This window comes from Camelina sativa, chromosome 4, assembly GCF_030686135.1.
Source record: "Camelina sativa cultivar CO46 ecotype springtype chromosome 4, ASM3068613v1".
Classification (NCBI taxonomy): Eukaryota; Viridiplantae; Streptophyta; class Magnoliopsida; order Brassicales; family Brassicaceae; genus Camelina; species Camelina sativa.
The window spans coordinates 20,518,342-20,533,649 of record NC_141883.1 but is presented as its reverse complement, the minus strand read 5'-3'; the positions used below and the strand labels follow the sequence as shown (position 1 = coordinate 20,533,649).

General features: G+C 37.3%; 4 protein-coding genes across 5 annotated transcripts; all 4 read right to left on the bottom strand.

The window, feature by feature from the left end:
* Window positions 1-227: 227 nt before the first annotated feature.
* Window positions 228-3,224, bottom strand: LOC104780759 (rab GTPase-activating protein 22). Of its 2 annotated transcripts, none has more exons than XM_010505289.2 (5): window positions 2,562-3,224; window positions 2,187-2,322; window positions 2,041-2,090; window positions 1,839-1,892; window positions 228-1,746 (listed from the first exon to the last, which is right to left on the bottom strand). In XM_010505289.2, the coding sequence occupies exons 1-5, from the start codon at window positions 2,738-2,740 to the stop codon at window positions 528-530; spliced, it is 1,638 nt and encodes a 545-aa protein (XP_010503591.1). In that variant the 5' UTR covers window positions 2,741-3,224; the 3' UTR covers window positions 228-527. The 2 variants fall into 2 exon arrangements, with proteins under 2 accessions (XP_010503591.1, XP_087366565.1); XM_087510439.1 differs by having other exon boundaries at window positions 2,848-3,205.
* Window positions 3,225-7,998: 4,774 nt separating this feature from the next.
* Window positions 7,999-12,158, bottom strand: LOC147946023 (uncharacterized). The gene has a single exon (XM_087510437.1). It carries the CDS (start codon window positions 11,535-11,537, stop codon window positions 9,225-9,227), a length of 2,313 nt encoding a protein of 770 aa, XP_087366563.1. The 5' UTR covers window positions 11,538-12,158; the 3' UTR covers window positions 7,999-9,224.
* Window positions 8,364-9,220, bottom strand: LOC147946024 (uncharacterized). The gene has a single exon (XM_087510438.1). The coding sequence runs from the start codon at window positions 9,066-9,068 to the stop codon at window positions 8,364-8,366; it is 705 nt and encodes a 234-aa protein (XP_087366564.1). The 5' UTR covers window positions 9,069-9,220.
* A 629-nt stretch (window positions 12,159-12,787) lies between the features above and the next one.
* Window positions 12,788-13,776, bottom strand: LOC147946022 (uncharacterized). Its single transcript, XM_087509458.1, has 2 exons — window positions 13,569-13,776; window positions 12,788-13,266 (listed from the first exon to the last, which is right to left on the bottom strand). The coding sequence occupies exons 1-2, from the start codon at window positions 13,774-13,776 to the stop codon at window positions 12,788-12,790; spliced, it is 687 nt and encodes a 228-aa protein (XP_087365584.1).
* Window positions 13,777-15,308: the final 1,532 nt, after the last annotated feature.

The window sequence follows — 15,308 nt, the reverse complement described above, 5'->3', positions numbered from 1 at the left end:
CTGTTCCTTACTGCTTAGAGTTAGGAGTAAAGATGTCATCACAAGAGTAATTACTAATTACGGTCAACTCAACATGCCTTTTTTCCATTAAACCATACAATAGTACATATTTTTCTTTAACCCGGGAGTAAGATTCCCCTCTGTCCTCTCCGGTTTAATACCCTAGCGACTCATGGAAACAGAAACACACACATTCTTTTGAAATCAACATCATCTTTTTGCACAGCTTTGTTTCCATATGCATATATATTTTCAAGTAAAAGAATATCTTTCCCTGTGGGATTTAGAAAAACCCTCCTCAACCTTTTTTCACAGTCTTCACAACACACACATACATTTATTTTAATTAAATTACACACCCCCTCTCTCTTCACCAGAACAACTCCTTCCAATCTCTAGCCTAGTTTCAATCGGCCAGGATTTACAGATAAGAGAGTTCAAGGCCCAATTCGGGCCTGCACGGAACCAGGGAGTTCACCAAGAATCCATCTTAGACAAGTCGCAGGAAAGAAAAGAGAGATCAAAATTTATGAGAATGAATGTTCAATCTTGGTGTGTAGAGTAACGACGAGGTCATGTGCATCATCCAGGAGCTTCCACACATCTAATTGTCCTGCCATACTATGACACTCCCTTAGAATCTCATCCATGCTGTTGTATTTCTCTATTATAAGTTTCCTTCTTTGCAACACCGAGGCCGCTATAGCATAGAGCACCAAATCATCCGTTGGAGGTGCACGCTGCCTTATCCTGCTCCAGGCAGATTTCCCCATCCCGGCTCTGATTGCTGCTTGGTCTGCCCACATCACTTCCCATAGACAGAGTGTCTGATCGAGTGTTAGCTCTCGTCTGAACATCACTACAACCATTCTGTATACAAAGAAACAGTCTTCAGCTTGGAGTTTCTCTAGGTGCCTGTAAAGCTGAGAGTCTTTGGATTTGATTATCTTTGAGACTATGTTGAGCTGTCTTCTGATTCCAACCTCGTCCAGTCTGAAATTGTGACGAGCTTTCTTCATGAACCCAACGAAGCACCAAAAGACTTCATGGTCATCAGGGATTACAGAGAGTATAGGAGAGAGAAGATCGCTCATTCCTTGGCAATACCCAATGTCAGGGTCATACAAAGCGTAAGCTTCAAGAACAGCAACTAGCCGTGCAGCTTGAAATATTTTGTACGGTTCCAAGTGATTGTAATCTTTTAACCCGACTGCTTCAGCGGCACGACATGCCCTGTCCTCTGATATAACTGCCTGTGATGGAGAATAAGGGGTCCACTCTGAGTTAGCACGCACGGCATCTAAACGAATGATACGCTGCCACGTCATAAAATCCTCTTCTGTCCTGGGGATAGTTGAGTTGGCTGGATAGTTACTACTCACATCTTGAGTATCGGAAGAGTGAAAGCCCTGTACCACTTCACTCTCATCTGAAGAATCTGAATCTGATGACTCGGAATTGAGTGTAGAGATAGTAGCATTGGTGATTCGTCTCGAACTACTGCCGTCTCTCTCAACTGTACACGAAACTTCACTCATGTACCCGATATCTTCAGTGATGTCTTCGTCACTTGAGAGAGACTCGCGGGCACTGACAACTTCATCAGAACATGAACTGTCAGTGTCTTGCACTTGAGGCCAATCGTACTCATCTTGGATAGCGTCACTTCCCCTGTTTAACTTAAGATTCCCGTTATTGTGTTTTTGAAGCCGTTTGCACTGCCTGCGTAGTCTCTCATACTCCTTTCTGCATTTGTCAAAATCAAAAACAGATGAGATAGAGAATAGAGTTCAAAGTACAAAACTTTGCCATGTAGTAATTCAATCAGTCTCGCTCACCTTCTCCGGTTTCTTATAGTAACCCTCTCTTCTTTCGAACTATTAAAACCGTACCTGTTTTGCAAAAACGTAAATCAGCAAACGTAAAGAAAAGAGGCAAAAGAGCTAGCTTCCCTAACTAAACAACTAGTCTTCCATAGATACGATTGTTGCAATAACATTCGCCTAATAATAGAGTTCTTGAGGTTGACAATATACTTACACTCCAAGAAGGAATGGCCACACTTCCAGCCGAATGCTCGGCTCAATACCCTACAAGGAAATTTAAGAGAGAGAAAAAAAAAATCAACAACACACAAAGCGGTTGTGACAGTGAACTGGAGGAGTCCAAGGAGCTGTGAGACTCACTCTACTTCGAACTTTCTTCAATAAATCCACTCCTCCATTCCGAAGTCTACCGTCAGGAGTAAAGAATCGCTTCCACTGCTGAGGTCTGAGTGGCCTCTTCCTCTTCCTCCGGGACCATGGTGATTTAAGACGTGCCCTGATTGTAAAACAATGAAACAAAAGGTTACAATGTAAGCCATCGAGTTATATTCTAAAACAGCCAGTTTGAAAGACTATTGAATCAATGTAATGATTAAGGAATCAAATCTATCTATATGAAGGAGGAGATGAAGTCTAACAAAGTCAATTGCAAGGCAATGTATTCGAGATCTAATTCTATAACAATCAAAAGCAAAAATACCATATAGAAATTGAGGTGCAAAAAAAAAGACTAACCGATCAGAAGAAGAAGAAGAAGAGCAAGAAGCAGGAGATGAAGAAGCGACAACGAAGAGAGCAGAACGTAAATGGATCCACGAAGACGACGAAGAAGAAGAAGAAGCAGGAGGAGATGATAATGGCGATGAAGGATTAGAAGACGACGACGTCGTTTGAATCCTTCTCAGAGATTTCATCTATATTATATATATATATATTCCCCCAATCCTCCTCCTCTCCCACACGATTTCAAAAAACCTAAATCAAACGGTTTCCTCCAATCTAACTCAAAAGCAACCAATACCTTGAAACAGACGACAACTTCAAATCTCCGGCGCTAACATCCGCCGCCGCCGCCAATATCTTTCCTCCGACGGAGACTCGATCAAGTAAAAATTGAATTTAAAAAATATCTTTATACCGCCGTCCGTCGTCTTCTTCTTTCTTCTTCTTACACAACTTGCTTCGTCTTCGTCTCCGTCTCGTTTACTTTTGCTGTTTGTCTCTATAGAATAGAGAAACGTGGGCTTACTTGTAAATCTCTCTCATCTCTCTTTCTCAATAAGAATCTAAATGAGGAAGAAAAAAAAAGTCTTGAAAGAGTAATGCGACTGATGAGAGAGAGAGACAGAGCTTAATGGTGGTGGTGACTTTTTTAGTTTATCTCTCACGAACTCCCACAAACATTTGATGTTTTATAAACATCAAAAAATAATCATTAAAATATTTATAATTTTGAATTATTATTAATTTAAAATTAAATAATATTTTTTTAGTTAAAAAAATATATATATTTAAATTCAATAATTATTATTTTGTTAAAATGTGTATAAGATTCAAAACATCGTTCTAATCTATGTGAGAGGAAGGAGTATATTTTCACTTCTTTTCTTTCTTGGATATTTTGTTTTTATCCCTGATTCTTTTATTTGTTTTATATTTTTAACCTATGTACTTTTATCTTTTTATGTCTTGACCAGTTTATTCCATAATCCATATGATGATTATTTTCATATTTTGTATATTTTGTTGTAAATTGTTTATTTTATCATTTTCATCAATATCAATAAGAAATTAAGAACCACAAGCTATTTTCAGTTAATAATTTTTTTTCATGTTTTTATAAAGAAATATACTTTATAGAAAGAATTGGCTTGTCTTATAGAAAGAAATATACTTTATGTGTTTCATACTATAAAATGTTTTTTTTGGTCAAACATCTTATAAGTTATAACATCTTGTTATTTTTAGAAAAAATTTATGTGTTCACTACTATTTTTTTCTTTCTGAAACACATAAAGTCTTTCTTTAAACAATAAAAAATAATAAGCTGTTATAAGATATTTAGAAAAACTTTTTTTATATATATTATAAAATGTTTCTTAGTTTTGATAAATTATTATATATTTAATAATTATTTCTATTATGTAATTTTGTATGATTGGTTAAATTTTAAAAAAATATATATGTACTTTATTTGCGTGTTTTTTAACTAAAACATTATATATCACGTAATTGTAACCTAATTGTATTAGTTAAGTATGAGTAAAAGAATACATTTTCGTTCAAAAAAAAGAGTAAAAGAATACATTAAAAATAATAATTGTTTGTAGATTGTACAAGATCTTGAGATAATGGTTTCCCAACGAGTGAGAAGAAATCATTCCCATGTTTTCATCAACCGACCAAAATCAAGCACATGGGATTAGTTATTAAAACATTAATTTTGTTTCTTAGTATAATTTATGTTATTGTTGTTTAGGAATCGCGGTACATAAACAGTTTTGCGTTTGTATAATACAACTAACCGAACAAATTAAAGACTCATAAAAATGTTGATAAAAGAATCAGTAATCGTGAAATATCTCTAGACAAAAATGATGAAATTGGTTGTACGCTGTGATTAATAATTAGCTAAAACAATTTCTTATGTTTTCAAATAATTTTTTCTTTTGCTTTTATGTGTCTCCTGTTTTGGGTTATAATTTGTCTTATTGAATTGAAACAGTTAATGCAATGCTGCCCTAAGTATTAGATACGTATTATTTATAACAAACGGTTCGATTACGCTATTATATACAGTATCAAATGCAAATGAAGGATTTATTTATTGAGCTCAAATTCAATGATATGACTCGTTAACCACTTGGATTAGGTTTTGGGAATATCCCAGATGCAAAGTATCACAAATTATTCCACTGTTCGGGTATATACCTATACAAAGAAATGTTGGATCCGGTTTCTGATTTTGTTTTTAGTTTGTTATTTTTGTTTTCTCTCTGTGGATTCTTGAAGTATTATTGTACCCAAATTGACTTTAACGACTGAAAGTGGAATAGAGTTTATGAATTAGTGCCACTAATTATTTATTTTGATGATATAGGCAAGCATTTAATTAAATGTATTGAACAATATTAAATAGGCTTTTATATTAGTTTTAAATTTACTTTGGATCGGATTAATTATGTTGATCCATATTTTTTTTTAACTCGTGAATTGATTAAAGAAAAGAAACAGGAGTGTTACAAAAACAACCAAGGAATTAAACAGATCAATAGGAACAGAATAAAACAAGAATCAGTCCCGCAATTTAGTATCTTCCACATCGTTCCTCTTCAATTCTCTCATGTAACCATGCCGGTCCACCTCTAGCCAGATAGGAAGTAAGACGACCATCGCGAGTGACACTACCAGCAATATTCCTGATCAAAGAGTTAGCTTTCGAAATGATATTTACTTTGGTTTCTTACATAAAATATCAAGAAAAAATAGAGGATTTTTTTCATCCAAAATCAATGGAGGATAATAATAAAAAGAAATAAAGCAAAACAAAAAATGAGCAAAACAATACATACCTCTTTCCAAATAAACAAAAATTAGTCTCGTCAACAAAAGCAGTCGCATGTATCATTTTTGTCTGACAAAATATTTCAAAGAAGGTAAAAAAGCAAATGTGATTGTCATGAAGTTACTATCACATACCATACGGTCCATACCCCTATAAAACATGTAATTGATGATGTGTAGTGCGATTAGCTATTATTGGAAAGATAAAGATCTTTTGGTTAAACCAAATTGAAATGACTAAAACCGAAACTAGAAAACTAATAAATTCGTTTGACAAAAAAAAAAACTAATAAATTTAATTATTGATCTAATGTACGGCTGACCTCTTCGACCATCTTTTATTATTTGTATAATACAGGACTTCATTATATATCTCCGTACGTCATCCAACCGGCAAAATGGATGTTGATATGCTCTTAAATTATAACCTTAGATTTAATTATATCATTATCTTCTAGAGTGGAGTCATGAATCTGCACAAATTGTCTCAATAATTGTAACGATGGTTCCTTTTAGCAAAAGTAGCACCTGACCTGGTTGATACTTTTTCTTATGTTTTTTTTTATTTATTTATATTGAATCACCGGCCATGACAATATTTTGTTTTTCTAACAAAATTCATATTTTCTTTATTTTGTGTAGGAATCAAAGAAAAAATTATTTGTACTGATGAATCTGATGTTGAACAAATTAAAAACACATTGTAATAATCACATGCAAGACAATGTTTAGTTAAATTCGAAATATTGGGGATTGGTGAATTTAATGTTGTGGATATGTTAGTTTAGTGGGAAAAGATAAAATACCAAAGATAGATTCGTTGCTTTACAAAAAGGGAAAGTAAAGTATCGTTTTCCATATACAATACTTTATCAATTGCTTCGTCTGAATACACTATGATTACAACTATTACTAATACTGTTAACAGGAAGAAAAAAATTACTACTGTCGCCAAAAAATATGTGTATATAGACTTTTTTTAATTTAATTATATAAAACAAGAACGAATATGCTTAAACTAACTAACGAATTGTCTTTTGATTAAGCAAGATAATACTTAGAAACTACTACTTTTTAATGAAGCCATACATTACATCATCAGTCGTGAGAGTTACTCTATAAACTAACATTGGCGAAAGATAGATATTCAATTGATAAAGGTCAAATAAAATATTTGAGATAGAGTTAAATTTACTGCGAATAATCATTATATAACAAAACTATATGTAAGAATATTATCCAGTTGCAATTGCAACCATCTAAGATTATTTGTTGTCGGAATTTTAGATATTAATGTTAGGCATATGCTAATCAAATAATGTAAATAAACTATATAACAGTTTGTAGGGAAAACAAAAACAAAAGAAGAAGATACAAGAAGGGCATGTTACTTATCTGTTGAGTGTCATGTATTTGTGAATTATTCGTAGATAAAACTATTACTTAGGTATGTATAATGTGATCCATCGATCATGTGAATTAGATTCGTGTTTTCACTTTTGTCTACTCGTGTCTTTCATTGTGTGGACACAATCATGGTGTCTCATATAAGTTGTTTACAACACTTCTTTAGTTGTTTCAAAGTTTATATTTGCACTTATTTGGTTTGTTTGTAAAGGTTTCACCCTCGATGGATCAACCCTATCTGTCCATTCGATCGAACACACCTCAAAAAATACCTGACAATTCAACGTGTGTACTTTAGCAATGGAACTCTATAGTCATCTCTAAATATTGACTTCTACATACTTTTTACTTTTTATGGTTAGACAGTAATTTAGGATAGTTCTTTTTTTTCTTTTTTTAGTCACCAAATAGCTTTCATTAAATAGAAATAGAGTTTAAACCCAATAAGTCACAGGAGGCTAAAGCCTCTTTTGCTAACGAATCTGCCATATAATTGGCAAGACGAGGAATAAAGGTGAAAAATATAGTATCAAAACTACTCCGAAGTTCTCGGATATCTTGTAAGAGTCCAAAAAGCTCAATGTGGAAGCCATCTTCATTGATCAGATTGATAAGGCTTTGACAGTCCGAAAAGAGTTGCAGCTCTGTTTTTTCAAGAGGAGAGAATGTTTCAAAGCCAGAAAAACTGCCCATGCTTCCGCTATTAAAGCTGAGCCTATGCTTTCTTTGTGATCGGAGAAGCGTTCTTCATATGCAGAATCTGCGTTCACTACAGCCCATCCAAAACCTCCGTTACCGGTCGTGGAATTCCATGCAGCATCCACAAACACTTTGCAACTAGACGTTTGTACTAGTTGTTCCGGTTGATCCGTGGTTAGCCGAGGGGTCGTGATAGACTCCTGGCAAGGAATCTGCTCCCAAGAACACACTTGCAAGGTCTTGAAGATGATCGGATGGATTGATGATGATCAATGGATCGAAGATACAATAGATTGATCAAATGGAAGGTGAAGGGGTGGTTTATGCAGCGGATTGAAGGAGATGGAATGGTGAAATGATGCAGCGGATGAAAAGGGGATTGAAATGAACTTCCAAGAGAGATGGAAATCTCTTAGACTTCAGGCTCGAATCCAACTTAGATATGACACACTAAGAAGAAGACAAGTTGAGAAGATATTACACACTCCTCAGATCAAACAAGTAGAAAGAAGTTTTTGATTAAAATGTTTGATGAGTTACAAATGAGAGATACATGGTGCTTAAATAGAAAAGAGGGAACGAAGGAGAAAAGTCTAGAAGGAGAAGAGGTCGAGCACATGCAAGAGTCCACACTCATGCAAGCTCATGCACAAAGTCTTGGAAATTACAAAACAATAAATGCAAAGAGATAGAAAGAAAATGGGCCAAGGCTTTGTAATGGACCTTGGACCACGACTTAGGCTGGCAAAGGGGCTTGAAAATGGTACTTAGGCCTCATTAAAAACCTTGTCAAGAAAACCCAATGGGACAAAACTTGACCAAGGGAAAAAGAGCACCAAAGCAACATTTTACCCTTTACCGAGCACCTTAAGCTGTGAGCAATGTCATAGTGGTTTGAGCCACGTCTTCTTGGTTCCTTTTCAGCTCCTTGATTAGTCCTTGGATGGCTTGGTTGAACCTCTTGGCTTTGGACCTTGTTAGCGGATCCGCCGGAATGATCAATGCCTCCTCCAGTACAAGCTGCTCCTTTGATGCTTCCGCTGGTACAAGCTGCTGCTCCGGTGCTTCCTCTGGTCCAAGCTGCTCCTCCGGTGCTTCCTCTGGTTCAAGCTGCTCCTCAGGTTCGTGCTGTTTGGTTGAGCTGGCCATGGTTTCATCATCCTCTCCCACTTGAAAAGGATTTGACCTCAAATCCGAATTATCTGCAAAATAAGGAACAAGATCAGAAACATTGAAACTACCACTAACTTTGTACTTACCTTGGAGGTCGAGTTGGTAGGCATTGTTGTTGATCCATTTGTGCACTTTGAATGGTCCATCAATTCTTGGCATTAATTTGGACTCCTTTTCAGCTGGAAATTGTTTACTCGTCAAGTGTACCATTAGTTGTTCTCCAACCTCAAAGATCATCCTAAAACAACCATTGGATTTATGATCATGCATCAAAATATCTCTAATTCCGGTCCTTGCAAAGACTATGGATGAAAGAATTGCTAAATTTGGGGGCTCCTCTTTTGTACCTGCAAAATTGTCAATACCTTTGGCAAAGATCAAGTGCGTCATTATAGTCATGGTACAATTCTGAGCTTGGTACAAATCACTATCCTTGTCATGTTCTGAATTTTTGTTGAATAAACCTAACCTTTTCCCATGGTTTTCTGAATGTAAAAAACTGATAATCAAAGCTCTGGAATCATGAGAAACAAATTGGGTTAAGGAATTACTTAGCTAGATAGTGCCTTGGGTATTATTGATGCTCATCATGGTTAATGGAAGTGGATCTGGGGGTTCTTCTTGGATCAGTATGAAGCTGCTGACATCTTGGTGCTCATCTTGATCCAAATCAGGTGGTTTGAATCGTTTATCTCCCACTTTCTTTTCAATTTTGATTATGCGCTTCTTGACCACTCTAAAATCTGTATTTGGCTCTTTTGACAAAGACAAGCGAATCATATCCGGGTGATCTTGGATAAGAGAGTCCTTGAGAATAAAATTACTTATCTTAAGATTGTTAGATATGAGCACAAATATTGCATCAGGTGGTTCATCTTTGAGCATTGAGAAAGCTTTGACTATTTTTCCATGCTCCGCAAGATCTCCTACATCAAAAGGAAAAAGTTTAGGTACATAAGAAAAGTTTAAACAGATATTCATGTAATTGTTATCAAAATAGAGTTTTAGATTGGAGCATCCTTGGGCGATCGAAGTTGTTTTCCGGAGATACTTCCAGCTTCTAACTCCAAAATGATAAATCATTTGTTGACATATATCTGGTGGTTTCTCCTTTATTTGAACAGAACATGTTTCTTCTCCAAAGTACTTATGCTTCTCCATGTAACTTGTTCCTTTTGTTGTACTCATGGGATAGAACAAATGCATTATACTTGAAATAGAGAAATCAAAAACATGATCTTTCACAGTTGGTTTGAAAAGCTCATTGTACAGTTTACAATCACACAACTCTTTTTCAAGCAAATGTCTCATGTCAGAAAAAAGTTTAACCATTACATGCTCAAATTTACTTTTAAATGGTTCCATTGCAATGATACACAAAGAAACTCTCAAAGAAGAGTTAAAGTCAAGAAACTTCTTAAACAATAAACCTTTTGGCTTAAAGAACTTTTCAAAAGTAAATGTTTCAAAACTTGGAATCATTTTGTTAAAAACAGATTTTGAAACACAAAATTCTTTCACATTTTCCAAACCAAAACATTTTTTATCTTGAGCAGAAATCATCACAAAATAATTAGGATCTGTCCTAACCAAATCAAGTTCCTTACAGTGCTTTCTTGGGTAGTCACAAAGATATGGTATAGGGACTGGGTTTGGCACCATGTTGATCTGCTCCGAATCACTAATCAATGGAAAACTCATTTGTTTTGTTTCTAGTGATTCTTCTTCGTGAACCTGTAAAAAGGAATTAATTCTACTTGGTTGCTCCGGTTCCAAATGGGTTAGTTTTTCAAGCACAAAATCAGATTGAATTAAAGAAAGATCACACTTAGCTTGAGATAGAGTCATAGGTCCAGTTGGTATAACAACATCATCCTCAGCAATGAACTTTCTCTCATTGGCTTCTTCTCCAAGCTGTTTCTCCTCGGTTCCGGATTGATCCTTTCTTTCAAACTCCTTATTCTCCTTTTCTTGCTCTGCTTGCTTCCATTGTCCTCCATTAGAATCTGTACCTATCTCAACACTTTTGGGAAAAAACAAGTGCATCATACAAGAATTGGAATTTTCTAAACCTTGATCAATTAATTCCTTGGATTTTGAAAGTGTAGAAGACTTACATTGCTTTGGTTCACCACATGATTCAAGCGATGAATTTTGACTTTGCTTGTGAATGACAATCTGTTCAGGTACCTTCTTTGGTTGAGATGTTGACTTAGCTTTCATCTTCTCAATTTTAATGTACTCGGTTAATGCCTCAAAAAGATCTGATTGCGCCTTAGCCTCAACAGATGTTGGGTTTCTCTTTTGGTCCGGGACTTTGACTGGTTTCTTTTCAGGAACTGCTTTGATTTTGGCATTGGTTGGTGGAGCACGGTGTAGTGCTTGTGGAGCATACTTGTTCCTTAGAAGTTTCTTAAGATCTCTCCACAATGTGATATCCGGCTCCTTGTAATACCAACGGTCATCAACTTCTTGCATCAACCATTTGTAAGCGTCTCCTGTGAGTTGGGTAACTGCAAAAGCTAATCTCTCCTTTCCAGGTATGTCCTTGTAGTAGAACCAATCCTCCATGTGTTTCTCCCATTCAAGGTAATCTCCTTTTCCTGCAAATTTATAGAGTTTATGAGCTAAAGAGATTTTAGAATGAATCACAGATTTAGATTTGGGAGTGTGAGATGTTTTCTGTAAGCTGCTCCAGGTTGATCTAGATGTGTCATCTGGTGGCTTGGGTTTAAGATCTTGGTGTTGTCTTTGACGTAGAGCACCAAGCTTTTCGTCAAGCATTGTTGCCATAGCAGCTGTGATTGATTTCGTGATTCTCCTTTCCAGGCTAGAGGTGGATGGCTCTTCTTCTTCCAACGTCACCATGGTACCTGAAAAGACAGAAACAAAGATCCACCAGTAAATAGTTCTAAAAACACGTAAATGAAAACAGATCTGGGAAAATTATGAAAACGAATCCAAAAATTCTCCTATCAATTTTCAAAAATACTAGACTCAAAGACGATCCAAACGCAATTGATTTCGTAATTTTTGAACAAGTAAAATATTTTATAAAACTCTCGTAAGATGAAGCGACAGATCTGAAAATAAGATAAAAGTGACGATTGGAATTCAAAACCTGATTGAAGAGCGGTTGCTCTGATACCACATGATAGACTCCTGGCAAGGAATCTGCTCCCAAGAACACACTTGCAAGGTCTTGAAGATGATCGGATGGATTGATGATGATCAATGGATCGAAGATACAATAGATTGATCAAATGGAAGGTGAAGGGGTGGTTTATGCAGCGGATTGAAGGAGATGGAATGGTGAAATGATGCAGCGGATGAAAAGGGGATTGAAATGAACTTCCAAGAGAGATGGAAATCTCTTAGACTTCAAGCTCGAATCCAACCTAGATATGACACACTAAGAAGAAGACAAGTTGAGAAGATATTACACACTCCTCAGATCAAACAAGTAGAAAGAAGTTTTTGATTAAAATGTTTGATGAGTTACAAATGAGAGATACATGGTGCTTAAATAGAAAAGAGGGAATGAAGGAGAAGATTCTAGAAGGAGAAGAGGTCGAGCACATGCAAGAGTCCACACTCATGCAAGCTCATGCACAAAGTCTTGGAAATTACAAAACAATAAATGCAAAGAGATAGAAAGAAAATGGGCCAAGGCTTTGTAATGGACCTTGGACCACGACTTAGGCTGGCAAAGGGGCTTGAAAATGTTACTTAGGCCTCATTAAAAACCTTGTCAAGAAAACCCAATGGGACAAAACTTGACCAAGGGAAAAAAAGCACCAAAGCAACATTTTACCCTTTACCGAGCACCTTAAGCTGTGAGCAATGTCATAGTGGTTTGAGCCACGTCTTCTTGGTTCCTTTTCAGCTCCTTGAGTAGTCCTTGGATGGCTTGGTTGAACCTCTTGGCTTTGGACCTTGTTAGCGGACCCGCCGGAATGATCAATGCCTCCTCCAGTACAAGCTGCTCCTTTGATGCTTCCGCTGGTACAAGCTGCTGCTCTGGTGCTTCCTCTGGTCCAAGCTGCTCCTCCGGTGCTTCCTCTGGTTCAAGCTGCTCCTCAGGTTCATGCTGTTTGGTTGAGCTAGCCATGGTTTCATCAGGTCGTCAACATATTTTGGGCTTCTTGCCATTCTCTCGCAGATTTTATCGCTCTTATCAGAATGTCTGAAACAGGGATCTCTTTGTCCTCAAAAACTAAGCTGTTCCGGGCAAGCCATAGCTGCCAACAAATCCATGGATACAACTCCCCCTTTGATACCCCCGACGGAGGTAGATTGCACTTATGCTTCGCTAAGGAGAGAAAGTCTTCTATAGTTGTTGTGAAGCTTATTTCCAGATGGAGAATGGGAGCCTTAAGCCACACCTTTTTTGCACGCCTGCAATGTAAAAGAAGGTGAGAGACAGATTTTGTTTCTCCACAACTGCGACATGTGACCTCTGGATTTAGTCCTCGTCGAGCTAGTTGTTCCTCCACCGGTAACGCATCAGACATAGCTTTCCACAGAAAGTTTTTAACTTTTGGAGAGGTGTGAAGCTTCCACAGATGAGATTGCCAGTTGAAGTTTAAAGCAGCATCTGGGATATCAAAAGTGGAAGTTATACCATAACCTGATCTTGTGGTATACTGCCCAGATTTGACAGGTAGCCAAACTAGTTGGTCCTCTCTCCTTGACGGGGCCAGGGGGATTTGTTTGATGCAATCCACATACTGTGGTAGTTCTTCTCTGATTTTACTCCAGTTCCATTGATTGGTAGATGGGTCGAGAAGGCTGGAAACCGTTTCTCCCTCTTAGTGCTCTCTTATGGGGCCATAGGGGCAGAGAGGAGTGGTAGTAGAGAGCCACGGTCTCGCCAGATCTTAACGCTTTCTCCATTACCTATTAGCCATCCTGCACCTTGTTTTATCACATTACGACCAGCCATGATACTTCTCCAGCCATGAGAGGGATTTGACGGAATAGAACACTCCATAAAAGAGTAAGAGTGGCAGTATTTGCCTAAGAGGACACGAGCCAGCAGTGTATTAGGTTCCTTGAGTAGTCTCCAGGCTATTTTGGCTAGTAAGGCATCATTGAAACGTTCCATGTCTCTAAACCCGAGCCCACCTGCATTTTTTGGTCTTGTAAGTTTTGTCCATGCTACCCAACTCATTTTTTGCTTGTCAGGTTTATCATCCCACCAAAATCTAGTTAGAACTGATTGGATTCTCTTACAAAGAGAACCTGGTAACTTGAAGCAAGTCATTGCATATGATGGCATTGAAGAAAGAACAGATTTCAGTAAGACTTGTTTACCCGCTCCCGATAGGGTCCGTGAAGACCAACTGTGGGATCTCTGTCTTATTTTGTCTACAATAGATTCAAAAACATCTCTTTTTCTTCTTCCAAAGTTCTCTGGTAGTCCTAGCTACTTGCCATTTCCACCCTCTTTTTGGATACCAAGATCTCTTTTAACCTTTGTCTTCATCTCTCTTGAGGTTTTAGCCGAGAATGTGATAGAAGATTTATCTACATTGATACGTTGACCACTTGCTCTCTCGTACTTTTGAAGAATTATTGTTAAGCTATTGCAGCTCTTTTGATCCGACCTCATGAAAAACATTGTATCATCGGCGAAAAGCAAATGGTTTACCAAAGGGCTTTGTCTTGCCACCTTCACTCCCGGTAATGAACCATCTAGTTGGGCTTGTTTGCATAACCCCGATAAAACCTCTGTACATAAGATAAAGAGATAAGGGGAGAGCGGATCACCCTGGCGTAGTCCTCTTGACGGGATAACTTGACCTTGTGCATCTCCATTTATTAGGTAAGAGTAAGTGACTGTTGAAATGCACTCCATGATCCACTCTATCCATGTGTTGCTAAACCCCAGACGTTCCATCACTTTCCTAAGAAAATCCCACTCTATTCTATCATAAGCTTTGCTCATATCCGTTTTAACCGCCATAGCACACTTCTTCTTTGCCTTAGAGTTACGAAGGTAGTGCAGTGTCTCATGTGTAATTAGGACATTATCCGAGATGGCGCGTTTTGGGACAAAGGTGGATTGAGTTTCTGAAATAATACTCTGAAGTAGTGGTTGGAGCCGTTTGGTGAGAATCTTTGCCACAATTTTGTAAGAAACATTGCACAAGGCAATAGGACGGTAGTCAGAGACTTTCCGTGGACCCAAACCTTTGGGTATTAGTCGAACATGTGTTGCATTGAAGTTTGTGGGGAACACTTTAGAGACAAAGGATTTTTGAGTTTCTGCTATAATGTCCTTTCCAATGATGTCCCAATAGCTTCGGTAAAAACCTGCCGAGAAACCATCTGGCCCTGGCGCCTTTGCAGGATGGATGGAGAAAGCAGCATCTTTAATTTCCTTGGCATCTGGAATTTTTGTAAGCTTGGCATTCTGTTCTTCTGAGATTTTTGTCTCCAAGGCTTCTTCCACCACACTAAAGTCTGAGTTCTCATTTGACTTAAAAAGATCATTATAGAAATCAGAAATAACCTTCACCATTTGTGGCTCCTCATGCACTGCGATCCCGTTTTCAGTTTCCAAGACCGTGAATTTGTTTATAGTTCTTCTGTTCCGGGTTGTCGCATGGAAATAACTTGTGTTACGATCACCAC